A 13387-nucleotide genomic window follows, 5' to 3' on the forward strand; every position below is an offset into this window, starting at 1 on the left:
CCAGAAGCTGTGCTGGAAGGTGCCCGCTACATGGTAGCCCTGCAAATTGCCCGAGAGCCCCTTGTCCGGCAGGTGCTGAGGCAAACTTTCCAGGAGAGAGCCAAGCTAAATATAACCCCCACCAAGAAAGGTAGAAAGGTGAGCTCTGGGTAAAGGGCTTTAAAATCCAACATGTGGCCCAGCTCTCTGTTTGATTGACCTGAGTTTCTTGTAGCTGAGCTGTCTGCCTGAGAGCAGATAGGCAGTCTTTTACCCCACTGTCAAACCAGCCTATCTGTAGGCCGATGATTCTCTCTTGATGTGTACAGGATGTGGATGAGGCCCATTATGCTTATTCCTTCAAGTACTTAAAGAACAAGCCTGTTAAGGAACTGAGAGATGACCAGTTCCTCAAGATCTGCCTGGCAGAAGATGAAGGGCTTCTCACCATTGACATCAGCATAGATATGAAGGGGGTAGAAGGGTAAGCAAAGCCCTGATCTGGGGGTTCTTTTTGGGGAGGGCTTGGTGAGTAGTCTCTTGGAGGAAGGGGTCCCTTGGGAATGTGAACCACAGTTTCAGAATCAAGCAAGCCATTGTCCCTGGCTCACTCACACGTACATTTGGTATCACCTTTTCTCTATCTCTGATACCACAGTATTGTCTCTTCTTAGCTATGGTAATGACCAGACGTATTTTGAAGAGATCAAACAGTTCTACTACCGAGATGAGTTCAGCCACCAAGTGCAAGAGTGGAACCGGCAGCGCACCATGGCCATCGAGCGAGCTTTGCAGCAATTCCTCTATGTGCAGATGGCCAAAGAACTCAAGAACAAGCTGCTGGTTGAAGCCAAAGAATATGTCATAAAGGTGAGGACAGAAACTCATGATCTTTAGTCCTTGCAATTTCCCCAAACTAGATCTGAGAGTGGAGAAACTCCTTACTAATAATTCTATAGCTAATAGAGAAACACTAGGGGCAGGCAGAGCATAATCTGAGGAGTCCAAACAAGGCCTCTGATCACTCCAAGACCACCTAACTTGAGGAGCATCCCTCCTCCAGTCTAAACATTGTTCGTATTGCTGCCCACTTCAGTTTCCAAAAGCAAGGTATGCCTTCAGGTTGCAAGTCTGCCATGGGCTAGGAACATGTGCACATACAAATACAACCTTTGCACAGGTGTACCTGCATCTCTTTCCTTAGTACACTTGGTGAGCCTGATGGCTGTAGTGTCTGATGTTTCTCTTTCCCAGGCCTGTAGTCGAAAGCTCTACAACTGGTTGAGAGTGGCACCCTACCGACCAGATCAACAAGTAGAGGAAGATGATGACTTTATGGATGAGAACCAAGGGAAGGGCATCCGAGTCCTAGGCATTGCCTTCTCTTCTGCCAGGTAACTGCCTATTCCTGCCTCCTGACATCACCCTTACCTGTCTTTCTAACTTTCTTCTTTTACTCATATCCTCATATTACTCATTATCACGCTGTTTCTTTTCCTATCTGGCTGGCAGAGATCACCCTGTGTTCTGCGCCTTGGTTAATGGTGAAGGAGAAGTGACGGACTTCCTCCGGCTCCCCCATTTTACAAAACGGCGAACTGCATGGAGAGAGGAAGAACGGGAAAGAAAGGCAAGTGGCTGGGATGGGTTATCAAGTTTATATTTAAGTACACGTTATAATTTAGATAGTGTAAGCAACATCCCATGCAAGACCCTCATTATTTCTGATCTGGTCATTGACCCCTCAAGTTCTGGGATAAGTCTCACTTCCATAGGCAGTAGATGGCGCTCAAGTTCTGGTACAGAATTTGCTTCTGGCTTGAGGCCAGTTCCTGAGCTTTGTGTGTTTGAGAGCTGCTATTACTGCCTCTATTCTATACAGCATCTGGGTCAGCCTGTTCCAGGACCTGAAAGCCACCGAGGCATTAAGCCAACCTTCCCCCTGCTTTAGCCTTTCAGTGTCTCTTTTTCTAAGGAAAGGGATTTGAATTCATCTCATGTGTATGCTTCTGTTTTTTTTTAACCTAATGGTATTTTTCAGCTGTGTTGAGTGCCCCATTCTAAAAAGTACTTTTTAACAAACAACTTAAAAAAAGAAAAATCTTGAAGTGGAGATCAGAATAGTCCTGACTGCTATAGCCCAAGTATAAGCTAGGAGTGTAATAACCTTAGAAAATATTAACAGATGTATAATATTCAAACCAGAGGTCTTAGGCCTCTTGTTTTGTGTTCTAGTTAGACAATGTGAGGCATCGTTGTTTTCTGGTTTTGTAAGATCTCGAGCTACTTAGGGAGAGAGAACTACTTGAAATCTCTCTATCTTCAGAGCCATTCAACTCCAGTTTTCTTTCAATCTAGGCTCAAGACATTGAAACCTTGAAGAAATTTCTTCTGAACAAAAAGCCTCATGTGGTAACAGTCGCAGGAGAAAACAGGTAAGGACACCAGGGGATTGGGCCAGGCCTGGTTTAAAGTCACTTGTCCCTTATTGTTGAATCTGGCATGTGCTCATATAGATCCTTGATAATATCCCCCCTCCCATCTTAGCCATGAGACCTTCTATCCCTGAGAAATTATGCAGAAATAGCCCTGACCAACACCCCTCATCTCTCTAGGGACGCCCAGATGTTGATTGAGGATGTCAAGCGCATTGTGCATGAGCTGGACCAGGGCCAGCAGCTTTCCTCTATTGGGGTGGAGCTGGTTGACAACGAGTTGGCCATTCTCTACATGAACAGCAAGAAATCAGAGGTAATGCTAGAGTCCCACCCTTAGGACCAGCACTGGCAAGAGCTGTCAATCCCAGGGAGATTTGATAGGGAAACCGGTTACAGGGCACAGGAATACACCCGTTCACTTACCTGTGCAGAGGTTGTCCATTTCATCAGTCATGCTTCAGACTGGGAGCCCTAGAGATTAAACTGTCCCCAAGAAAAACGTCCCAAAGGAGAGGAGAAAGTGACTTAAAGCCAGAATGGTTTGGGTTTCCTCTTGCTGTTGTAGCTGAGGGGACTTTATGGCCCTGCTGACCCTCATTTGACTCTAGGCAGAATTCCGGGATTACCCTCCAGTGTTGAGACAAGCCGTCTCCCTGGCCAGGCGCATCCAGGACCCTCTGATTGAATTTGCCCAGGTGTGCAGCTCTGATGAAGACATCCTGTGTCTCAAATTTCACCCTTTGCAGGTGAGTAGGATTTGACAGGCAGGCTAGAACTGGAGAGGCAGAATGGCACAGTGACCTTATCCCTACCTGCTATATGTTGACAGGAGCATGTGGTGAAAGAGGAGCTGCTCAATGCCTTGTACTGTGAATTTATCAACCGAGTCAATGAGGTTGGGGTTGATGTCAACCGTGCCATTGCCCACCCTTATAGCCAGGCCTTAATCCAGTATGTTTGTGGCCTGGGGCCTCGAAAAGGGACCCACCTTCTGAAGGTAGGATTGGGTTGAATCAGAAAATAGGAAGAGTTCCCATTGATCCTTTACGCTATGCCAGTATGATCTGACAGAAAGACCAAGGTCAGAGAGGTAAAGGGACTTGTCCAGAGTCATTCAGCTAGTAAGAGTCAGAGTCAGACTTATGACCAGGTGGCCATAGCTATGGTCTTCACTATACTAACCTATGGTAAAGGGAGCCATAAGGCATGATTTAAACAGATGGAGGAAGTGAGTGAGTACTAGACACAAACCTCAAGATAGTGGGGTTTTTCCCAATGGGAAGAAAAAACACTCCAACGAGAGAGGGGGTCATGCAGGTAGATTCAAAAGTATTGGTAATATTCTTTTTCTAAAGGTGAATGTTGGGTACTTGAGTGTGTATTTTATCGTTAACTTTTAAGGTATATATTAGTCGTGTATTGTCTTTGGTAGGTGTAATATAGTTCATTAAAATAATTTTTTTAGTAGCAAGCATTATGGTGTAGTGGTCAGATATTAGGGGATGAGGACAGAGTTCCCATCATGGAGGGTTTCCCAAAACCTGAAAGCAGGCTGGCGGTGGGGCCTGCCCACTGCTCTGGCTCACTTCAGGCCTCTTCCCTAGATCCTGAAGCAGAACAACACCAGGCTCGAGAGCCGGACCCAGCTGGTCACCATGTGCCATATGGGTCCCAAAGTCTTCATGAATTGTGCTGGCTTCCTCAAGATCGACACGGCCTCCCTAGGGGACAGGTGATACCCTTTGCCTGGGTGGAACAGGAGGAATTTCCTTGGCCTTTGCTTTGGGTGTTCAGGGGATTAGGGCTGCCAGAGGGCCACCAAGCTATTTAGGACATGTTTTAAAGCATAGGTGAGGACCTTTATTTGGTCAAGAGCCTCTGACCTATGGAAAAGATCGGTTCAATTATGTAAAGCTTTTTTTGTGAGAAACATAAAAGGAACCAACTCGGTTTATAAATTAAGGACAGAAAACATAACTTTGTTCAATAAACACAAACTTGTTCTGTTATTGGTGTGTCATGGCTAGATAAGGGTGGGAATAGCAGGGGCAATGGAGAAGGAGTGTTGGGATATGAGGAGATAAGGAAAGGGGAGATTCGGTATGTTTTAAGATGATGTTATTGAGAGAAAGTTCTATTCACTTGGACTTTGGACTTCACTATTGACCTCTTCCTCTCCAGAAGTTATCAACTCAGTCTTTGGAGGATCTTTTCCACGGGCACATAGCTCCTCATTCAGTAATGGAAATCAGTGGGGAAATAGGCTTCAAGTTCTAAAACTTCATTTTCCACCCAGCTTTGCTGTAACACTCCACGAATAACATAGGTCCATGTGAGTGCACGGGCAAGACCAGCCTGGGAAGGCTTTATGGGGGAAAATAGCTGTCAGCAAATTCTCAAAGGTCTTTTCCCCCTTCTTGCTTTATCTTATTATAACTCATATAAGTTCATTATATAAAATTCAACATATAGAAGTATTATGCAGAAAGTGGAAGTCCCCCATAATCCCACCCCCCAGAAATAACTACCATAACAATTTGATGTATACTACAATTTTCTAAATTTTATTTTTGCTATGCATTTACTAACTGCCCATTTACTACAAAAATAGGATCATATGGTTCATAGTGTTTTGCAGTGCATTTTTCACGTATCAATATATCGTGGCCATCTGTCCATGTCAGCACACATAGATCTACCTCATTCTTTTTAATGGCTGTATGGTATTCCATCATATGGAGGTATCCTAATTTATTTAACCAGTTCCCCATTGGTCACATTCGGGCTGTTGTTAGAAGCTTCTTGTTATGTATCCTGTCCTTTTTCTGCCTTTTCCTTCAGCACTGACTCATATATTGAAGTCCTTGATGGTTCTCGAGTCCATCCTGAGACCTATGAGTGGGCCAGGAAGATGGCAGTGGATGCTCTGGAATATGATGAATCAGCCGAGGATGCCAATCCTGCAGGTGCCCTGGAAGAGATCTTGGAAAACCCAGAGCGACTCAAGGACCTGGACCTGGATGCCTTTGCAGAAGAACTGGAGAGGCAGGTGGGTGACAGTGTAGAAAGCCTAGCATAAAAACCCAATCAGAGTGGCCTAATTGGGAGGAGACTCAGGAAGCAAATCTCCAGAGTAACCCCCAATACTATCAGTGTGGGAAACTTGATCTTCTCTTCTCCTTCCCCATGCTGTAGTGGGTTTCTCAAGGAAATTTTCAGTCTGCTTATTAAGGAGCCAAGGAAGTCTCAGAGACTGCTACAGTCATTGTGGCGGGCAGAGGGAGCTTGGAGGGGCTCAGTAGTAGAGTGTTCTTCTCACTCCTCTTCCATCTTTCCAACAGTGTAGCTTCATGTTTGTCTGATTTATGCATTGGGGTTCCGTGAAGCATTTTTATTATAGAATAGTGTTCCATGGCTAAGAAAAAATTTGAAACCCTTTAACATTGGAAGAAAAGAAGAGAGAAGCCCTAACAGCCACCTGGCCTACTCCCATCATTGAAGGGCTTGGGTTGGGGAGCAGTTGAATTGGGTTTCTCTTGATGGGCTCCTTCCCCAGGGCTATGGTGACAAACACATCACCCTGTACGACATCCGGGCAGAGCTGAGCTGTCGGTATAAGGACCTGCGTACAGCCTACCGCTCTCCAAACACAGAGGAAATCTTCAATATGTTAACCAAAGAAACACCAGAGACCTTCTACATTGGTAAATTTTGGGTCTTTTTTTAACTAGAGGAGGATATGTAGGGATGGGAGGATATGCTTACTGTATACATTCAACTCAAGCAACTTTAAAAAGATTATAGAGCCCTGGACTGAAAGTTAAAGCTGAGTTCAAGGTCAAATTATGTTGTAACATGTTGTTGGGGTCTTCATGAAGTCAATTTTATAGGCCTTATTTTCCCCTGTCATCAAATCAGGGGAAGGTTGCCCTTCTCAAAGATGTGAGGGAGATCAGTACAGATGCCATAAGAGATGTTCTGTCACTAAAATGTTGGTGGGAAGGAGTCGCCTCTCCAGTGCTCTTAGCCTGCTCCCTGTTCTCTTCTTCCCTTCCTTATTCTCTACCATTCCTCCAGGAAAGCTCATCATCTGCAATGTCACTGGCATTGCCCACAGGCGTCCACAGGGTGAGAGCTATGACCAGGCAATCCGAAATGATGAGACAGGGCTATGGCAGTGCCCTTTCTGTCAGCAGGACAATTTCCCTGAACTAAGCGAGGTATGTGCTATACAGTGTTACTGTGGTTACTGAACTTCTTTGAGTGAGTGGTCTTATTGCCCTCTAAAGGAGTCGGGAATGGGATATTTAGATCATGCTTTACCAAATGAATACACAAAGGAAGATTAGAACACACAAGTCTAACATGAAGTTCCTTCATATGTTAGTCAGAAATAATCTGTGCTTTCACCTATTCTGGCTCAGCACTTAACCCTTATTTCCTAATCTCTGGGGATCTATCTCAACCAGATTAGAGACATGAACATGTGCATTTCTTATGTGTAGGGTAGGCACAGTGTCCCTATGCTAGTTAGACGTTATCTGTAGGCTCTTTCATTCTCCACACACATTTAAATTTCCCCTCATTCTTCTAGATATTATCTGCCTTTCTTATGGTCAGACTCATTAAAGCCACCCTGAATACTTTTTCTGGGTCTTCAGATGTTAGGTAGATTGTAAAAGACAATTTCTCAACTTCAATAAAAGAAGCTGATGGGATTTGTCCAGTATATATAGAAAGCCCAAATTACAACACCCCTGGCAATTCTTTTCTAAATATGTGATCTCCAGAATCTTAATGATCAAGCTTTTCTACTGATGCCACCTTTATCTTTAGGTCTGGAACCACTTTGACAGTGGTTCATGCCCAGGCCAGGCCATCGGTGTCAAAACACGGCTTGACAATGGTGTAACCGGCTTCATCCCCACCAAGTTCCTCAGTGACAAAGTGGTAAAGCGACCAGAGGAACGAGTAAAGGTAGGTGAATGAGAGGGCTAAGGCATCAGTTTTCAGCTGCCTAAATTGGGCTCTCTTTAACCTTGGGCTATCTCCACCAAAAGTTAGGCTCTGTTCCCAGTAGCAGGGAGAGGATTTCAGGAGGATTTATAACTAGTTGAAAGAAGCCAGGATGAGATGTGTCTGAACGCCTTTGTTCACTGCCTTGTGAAATTTCATCAAGTTGCCAGACGTTTGGGAGAGAACTGTGTAGGAAGTTGTGGTTTACTCCAGCAGGCAGGAAGCAGGGCCCAGCATTACATGCTGGGAAGCACAAAAGATAAGCTCTCTTTCTGTTCTAGTATTCTTTCGCCATTAATTATGCATGTTTACACTAGGTACCAGCACTTGACATTTACATATGTTGTCTCTAATCTCCACTTGATGGGAAAGGAAATACTACCTTCTTTTTTCAGAGAAAATTCAAGTGCCTTTTCCAGAATCACCCAGTTAGTTTGACATGGCTGGTACCAGATATACCAAATTCTCTGGTTCTAAGTGTCGTGAACCCCTAAAACTGTAGGAAGGCTGCAGAAAGACATTCTAATAAATGAAGTTAGAGAGATTTTCAAAAGGAGAGCCATGCGGAGTGACTAGCTTTTGGCACTGTTTGGACAGATTGGCTCAAGCCAACAGTAAAGTACAGAAAACAGCTATCATATTGCTTCCCCTCCAAAAAGGGCAACCAGACTTGGATTGCCTCCTAGGAGCAGTAACTAGGCAACTTTATAGGAAGAGGGAAAAGTGCCAGTGACAGGCTAGGTTTCAGTAGACTCCACTTGGTTTTCCTACCTAGATTGGGAGGCATCAGTACAAGACACAGCCTGTAGTCTGCAGACCAGACTCAACCCCAAACTCCTCATCTGCCATTCAGTAGGTGGCTGGCTTTGGGCAAGTCACTCCACCTTTCTGCCTGGACTTTGGTTTTCTCAAATGTAAAATAGGTCATCGGGCTAGATCATCTTTGTCCCTTCCAGCTCAAATGTTCTGTGGATCTAGGTGGGAATGACTGTTCACTGCCGCATCATGAAGATTGACATCGAGAAGTTTAGCGCAGACCTGACCTGCCGCACCTCAGACCTCATGGACAGGAACAACGAGTGGAAACTGCCCAAGGACACCTACTATGATTTCGATGCTGAAGCAGCAGACCACAAGCAGGAGGAGGACATGAAGCGAAAGCAGCAGCGGACCAGTGAGTATGCCCACCACCGTGCCTGTGCAACCAAATCTTGACAGCTTTCCCTCTGCAGGTTGCACATGCTGATGGCTATATCCTTTACTTAGCCTCCCAGTAGGAATGAGTGCTCTACTTTGAAGTGCTCTACTCTGAGGCCCAGAGACATCATGAAAGGGAGTCATTGGCAGGGCCAGAAACCTGGGTCTTCTTGGATCATATTTTCTTCACTAATGCACTGTGACTCTTAAAGCTTCACTCCCTCAGCACCATAGGAACCCATGTTTACACATCTTTCACATCAGAGAATCCAAGCCCAGAGAGGGTGAAAGACACTCAGAATCCAATAGTGGATCAGAAATTAAGCCATGGTTTGTCCCATTGCTGTTGGTTCCCCGTCCCATCACCTGATCTGTACTTTTTCCCTGCCCTCTTCAGCATACATCAAGCGTGTGATTGCACACCCATCCTTCCATAATATAAATTTCAAGCAAGCAGAAAAAATGATGGAGACCATGGACCAGGGTGATGTGATCATCCGACCGAGCAGCAAGGGTGAGAATCACCTGACAGTGACCTGGAAGGTCAGTGACGGCATCTACCAGCATGTGGATGTGCGAGAAGAGGGCAAGGAAAATGCCTTCAGCCTGGGAGCCACCCTATGGATCAACAGTGAGGTAAGAGCCAGCCCCCGCTCCCTTCCCATCTCCGCTCCTGCTTCCAGACACAAGCCATTTCTGGATGCTTTTATTTGACATTAGTAAATTGTATGCATTCTATGCATTTTAGTTAAATAGCACCAAACGAGATTGGTTGTGAAATGAGTCATTTGATATTAGTTTTGTATATTTTGCCCCCTCCTTCCCTGTCCTCCAAATTTTAAAATAGACTACCTAGAGAGAGCCAGTGGAGGAAGAGGAGAAAATACACATGCAGATGCACTTACGTGTGCACTATTCATGTCAGGTTTCTCTCTTCTGTTTTCTTTGGAATGAAATTTCATGAAGCTCCCTATTCCCGGGCACCAGGGGAGAATCAGAGTTATGATTTAAATGATTTTGTACCTTGTAAGCTTTAAATCTGGGCATGACTCAACAGATGAATAAACTGAAGAGACTTTGCAGTGGAGTGATGCTACAGCAGAGGCGGAAGCCCACCCCCTCCCATGGGTTCTCTTCTGAGTGGATTTGATGAAGGGTCAAGAGTCTTAGCTCTGGATATGACCTTTATCTTCTTCCCACAGGAATTTGAAGATTTAGATGAGATCGTTGCCCGCTATGTCCAGCCCATGGCATCCTTTGCCCGGGACCTTCTGAACCACAAGTACTATCAGGACTGCAATGGTGGAGACCGTAAGGTGAGCCCAGGGCCCCACGACGGATGACACCTCCCAAGGACGTATGGTTTCCCTTCAGTATAGCGGTCTCCCAGCTGGTGAAGGAGGTGTACATCATGTATGCGCCAGACATTGTGTACCAAGCATGCTGCTATCCCAACCTCTCCCCCTCATTCTACCCCCAGAAATTAGAGGAGCTGCTCATCAAAACTAAGAAGGAGAAGCCCACCTTCATCCCTTATTTCATCTGTGCCTGCAAGGAACTGCCCGGCAAGTTCCTACTGGGATACCAGCCCCGGGGTAAACCCAGGTGAGCACTGGTGCTGAGAAGGTGCTGCCGCTGGGGTCCACAGACAGGCTAGCCGGGGAGTTAGAGGCCCCGGAGCAGTACTCTCTCTGGTTCTGCTTGACTCACTTTCTCCTTTTATTTGTTTAGAATAGAGGCAGAGGTTGGAGGTGGGGAAAGAATGATGATTTAGAGGCATAAGGCAAAGATTCAATGAGAAAGATGCTTTCCTCAACCCTGTGAAAAGGAGTTCCCTTTGCCTCTTCTCCCCATCCAAAGGAGTGATAGAAATTATCAGATACTCTTTCCACCTGACTGGCAAAATGGGGGCCAGCACACTGGTCCTTTTCACTCTGCTTCACTTTAGCCAGGGCTTTCAACATGGTAGCTCACTGTTGCTCTAGTATGCTAACTTCTGTCCGCATGGAAGAGTGGGTCAGGAGAGCATCACTTCTTCCTACCATTGACCTACTCTTTCTGTATGGGAGAACCCTTTCTGTATGACTGACAGGTTGGCCTTCCTAGGTATTCCTTTATCTAGGGTCCTCTGGTGCTCATCCTGAATCAGACAAAGTCCGATTTCCTTAGACCTGTTTTTTTCGTGTCTGTTACCTAGACTGATAACCATATCAGCCTTCTCTATACCCTATCCTCCCTTTGGCCCCTGGCCAAGGCCTATGCATTTCTGCTCTGATCCTTGTACTTCCTGCATGTGATGTACAGCATACACAATATTAGTAAGAGGATCAATAGCCAGATAACAGCTCTAAACTCTGGACCCTGCACCATTTTGGACATATCCGGCTATCATGCTTATTTCTGAGAACCTTTTCTGACTCACCACTATGTTTCCAAAGGTTGGCAGACAGGGATCTTTGAGGGTTAGACACTGTCGCATGAGAAACAGTTGAGCAAACAGGGTACCTTTAACCTAGAGCAGAGGCAACGTGGTAGCTTCCCGTAGAAAAGGGCACAGACTTGTGTTGTAGAAGGAACAACACTCGAGTAGAAGATTTAGGAAACAGGTTTCAGTTAAATATAAATGAGAACTTTGCCATACTTTGCATTTCTGTTGACACCTACCCTTTATTAAGCACAACTCTATTTTAGGTGTTGTGTGATAAATGCTTTACATGCACGATTTCAGGCGTCTTCAACCCCTGGGCCGCAGACTGGCACCATTCCATGGCCTTTTAAGAACCAGGCCATACAGCAGAAGATGAGCAGCAGGCAAGCGAGTGAAGCTTCATCTGTATTTGCAGCCGCTCCCCAGCGCTAGCATCACTGTCTCAGCTCCACCTCAGATCATCAGGCATTAGATTCTCATAGGAGCACCAGTCCTTGGTGCTGAAAAAGTTGGAGTCCACTGCTGACTATTTCATTTATTCTCGTCCACCCTATGGGTTTAAGTGCTGTTACTCTCATTTTACGAATGAAACTGAGATTCAGGTTTAGTAACTTTGGGCAGTCATATTGGTGATGAGTGGCAGAGCCAAAACTGGAACTAGAGCTGGGTCTAATCCCAGAACGCATCCTCTTATCCACGCTATGATCTGCAAAGTGTTGAATAAGGGCAAACTAACCACCTTTCAGAGGCACTTCCAGTTTTTGGCTCCTGGGGAGTTGTGTTTTGCTGCCCTAGGAGACCCCTTTCAACCCTAACACTTCTGTGACCTCGAGTCTCACCCTCACCTGCAGGGTCCTACCATTATACTGCAGCCCAGGATGGTGGCCCAGTCCCCAGCAAGCCTTCTTCTGGCAGCCTATAAATAGTATACCAGAGGCTGCTGACTCCTGACCTTGTCTATACTCTGCTCTGTACTCCTTGCCTCCCCAAAACGCTGCCTCCTTTTACAGGGTCAGGGACTGGCTCTTTGATCTCTCCTTTTCCCCAGCACCCAGTGCGGCTGCCTCACATGGTGATCTGTTCTGGCCACTGTCATGGCTGGCCCCAAGTAGTATCTGATGTATGTTTCCTTCCAAAATCCCAGGATAGAATATGTAACGGTGACTCCAGAAGGATTCCGGTACAGGGGCCAAATCTTCCCAACTGTGAATGGACTTTTCAGATGGTTTAAGGATCATTACCAGGATCCTGTACCAGGTGAGTCCTACTCTCTCTAACTTTTGGGGTGTTGTTGCAGGGACAGCTACACTCTGAATCAAGGTAATCACTGACTAGCTTGTGGGAGGGGATGAGAGATAGGCCGTCATTGCAGCTCTCTTACTCCTACTCCAACCTCCTAGCATCAGGAAGGTCCTCCATCCACTTTGCCTATGTAGCTTCCTTTTTTCTCAGTATCTTCTTGAGCCCTCAAAATTATGATACCAGAAATGTTAACTAACTTGAGTTATTTTCTATAGGCATTACCCCCAGTAGCAGCAGCAGGACCCGGACACCTGCTTCTATCAATGCTACCCCAGCTAACATCAATCTTGCAGGTAAGGAGCTCATGCCTGGGATTGGGGGTTAGAGGGATGAAGCTAAAAGGATTTTCACCTCTAATGTACCCATCCTCCACCTTCTGTGCTTACAGATCTGACACGGGCCGTGAATGCCCTGCCCCAGAACATGACCTCTCAGATGTTCAGTGCCATTGCTGCTGTGACAGGCCAAGGACAGAACCCTAATGCCACCCCAGCCCAGTGGGCCTCCAGCCAGTATGGCTATGGAGGCAGTGGAGGGGGCAGCAGTGCTTACCACGTACGTGGCTTAGAGAAGAAGCTCCCTGTGGAGAGTGGGGAAGAGTGAAAAGGAACGATCATCTACCAGTCTGTGTCTATAGACTGGCCTCCGGCAGTGCTCACCTTTGCATGCACAGATGGGCCTCAGGGACTGTCTCCAACAGATGTTCCTTTTCCTCGGGTCCATTAGAGGGGAGAGAGAATAAGAAAAAGCCTGACCTTTCCACAGAGTCCTTTTGTGGTCAGGACTGGTAGGCCCCATTGTTGTGCCTTGTCCCATCCCACTGACCTACCTCTGCTGCTCAGCTCAGGAGAGTTTGCTGGTAATCTCTGTACTGACCCCAAATTTTCAGCTTGCCAGAAATTTATAGGAAGCCCAGATAGGCCCAAAATCCAACCCCACTTAACTGTTTACCTTTCTCCAGGTATTCCCAACGCCAGCCCAACAGCCAGTGGCCACACCACTAATGACCCCCAGCTACTCCTACACG

At 46.1% G+C, this 13387-nt stretch overlaps 1 protein-coding gene across 1 annotated transcript in view; it reads left to right on the forward strand.

Annotated features, from left to right (window-relative positions):
* Positions 1–13387, forward strand: part of SUPT6H (SPT6 homolog, histone chaperone) — a 30451-nt gene that overhangs the window by 15320 nt on the left and 1744 nt on the right. The window contains exons 16-37 of the mRNA XM_015599167.2: positions 1–138; positions 309–463; positions 654–849; positions 1234–1373; positions 1492–1609; positions 2338–2414; positions 2595–2730; positions 3026–3163; positions 3247–3414; positions 4022–4149; positions 5259–5466; positions 5974–6121; positions 6495–6637; positions 7254–7394; positions 8412–8607; positions 9028–9266; positions 9833–9946; positions 10111–10235; positions 12203–12315; positions 12576–12653; positions 12749–12915; positions 13322–13386. Of these exons, the coding sequence (XP_015454653.1) occupies positions 1–138; positions 309–463; positions 654–849; positions 1234–1373; positions 1492–1609; positions 2338–2414; positions 2595–2730; positions 3026–3163; positions 3247–3414; positions 4022–4149; positions 5259–5466; positions 5974–6121; positions 6495–6637; positions 7254–7394; positions 8412–8607; positions 9028–9266; positions 9833–9946; positions 10111–10235; positions 12203–12315; positions 12576–12653; positions 12749–12915; positions 13322–13386 (3131 nt within the window). The remainder of the gene's footprint in view (positions 139–308; positions 464–653; positions 850–1233; positions 1374–1491; positions 1610–2337; positions 2415–2594; positions 2731–3025; positions 3164–3246; positions 3415–4021; positions 4150–5258; positions 5467–5973; positions 6122–6494; positions 6638–7253; positions 7395–8411; positions 8608–9027; positions 9267–9832; positions 9947–10110; positions 10236–12202; positions 12316–12575; positions 12654–12748; positions 12916–13321; position 13387) is intronic.

The sequence above is a fragment of the Pteropus alecto genome, unplaced genomic scaffold, assembly GCF_000325575.1.
Source record: "Pteropus alecto unplaced genomic scaffold, ASM32557v1 scaffold98, whole genome shotgun sequence".
Taxonomy (NCBI): Eukaryota; Metazoa; Chordata; class Mammalia; order Chiroptera; family Pteropodidae; genus Pteropus; species Pteropus alecto.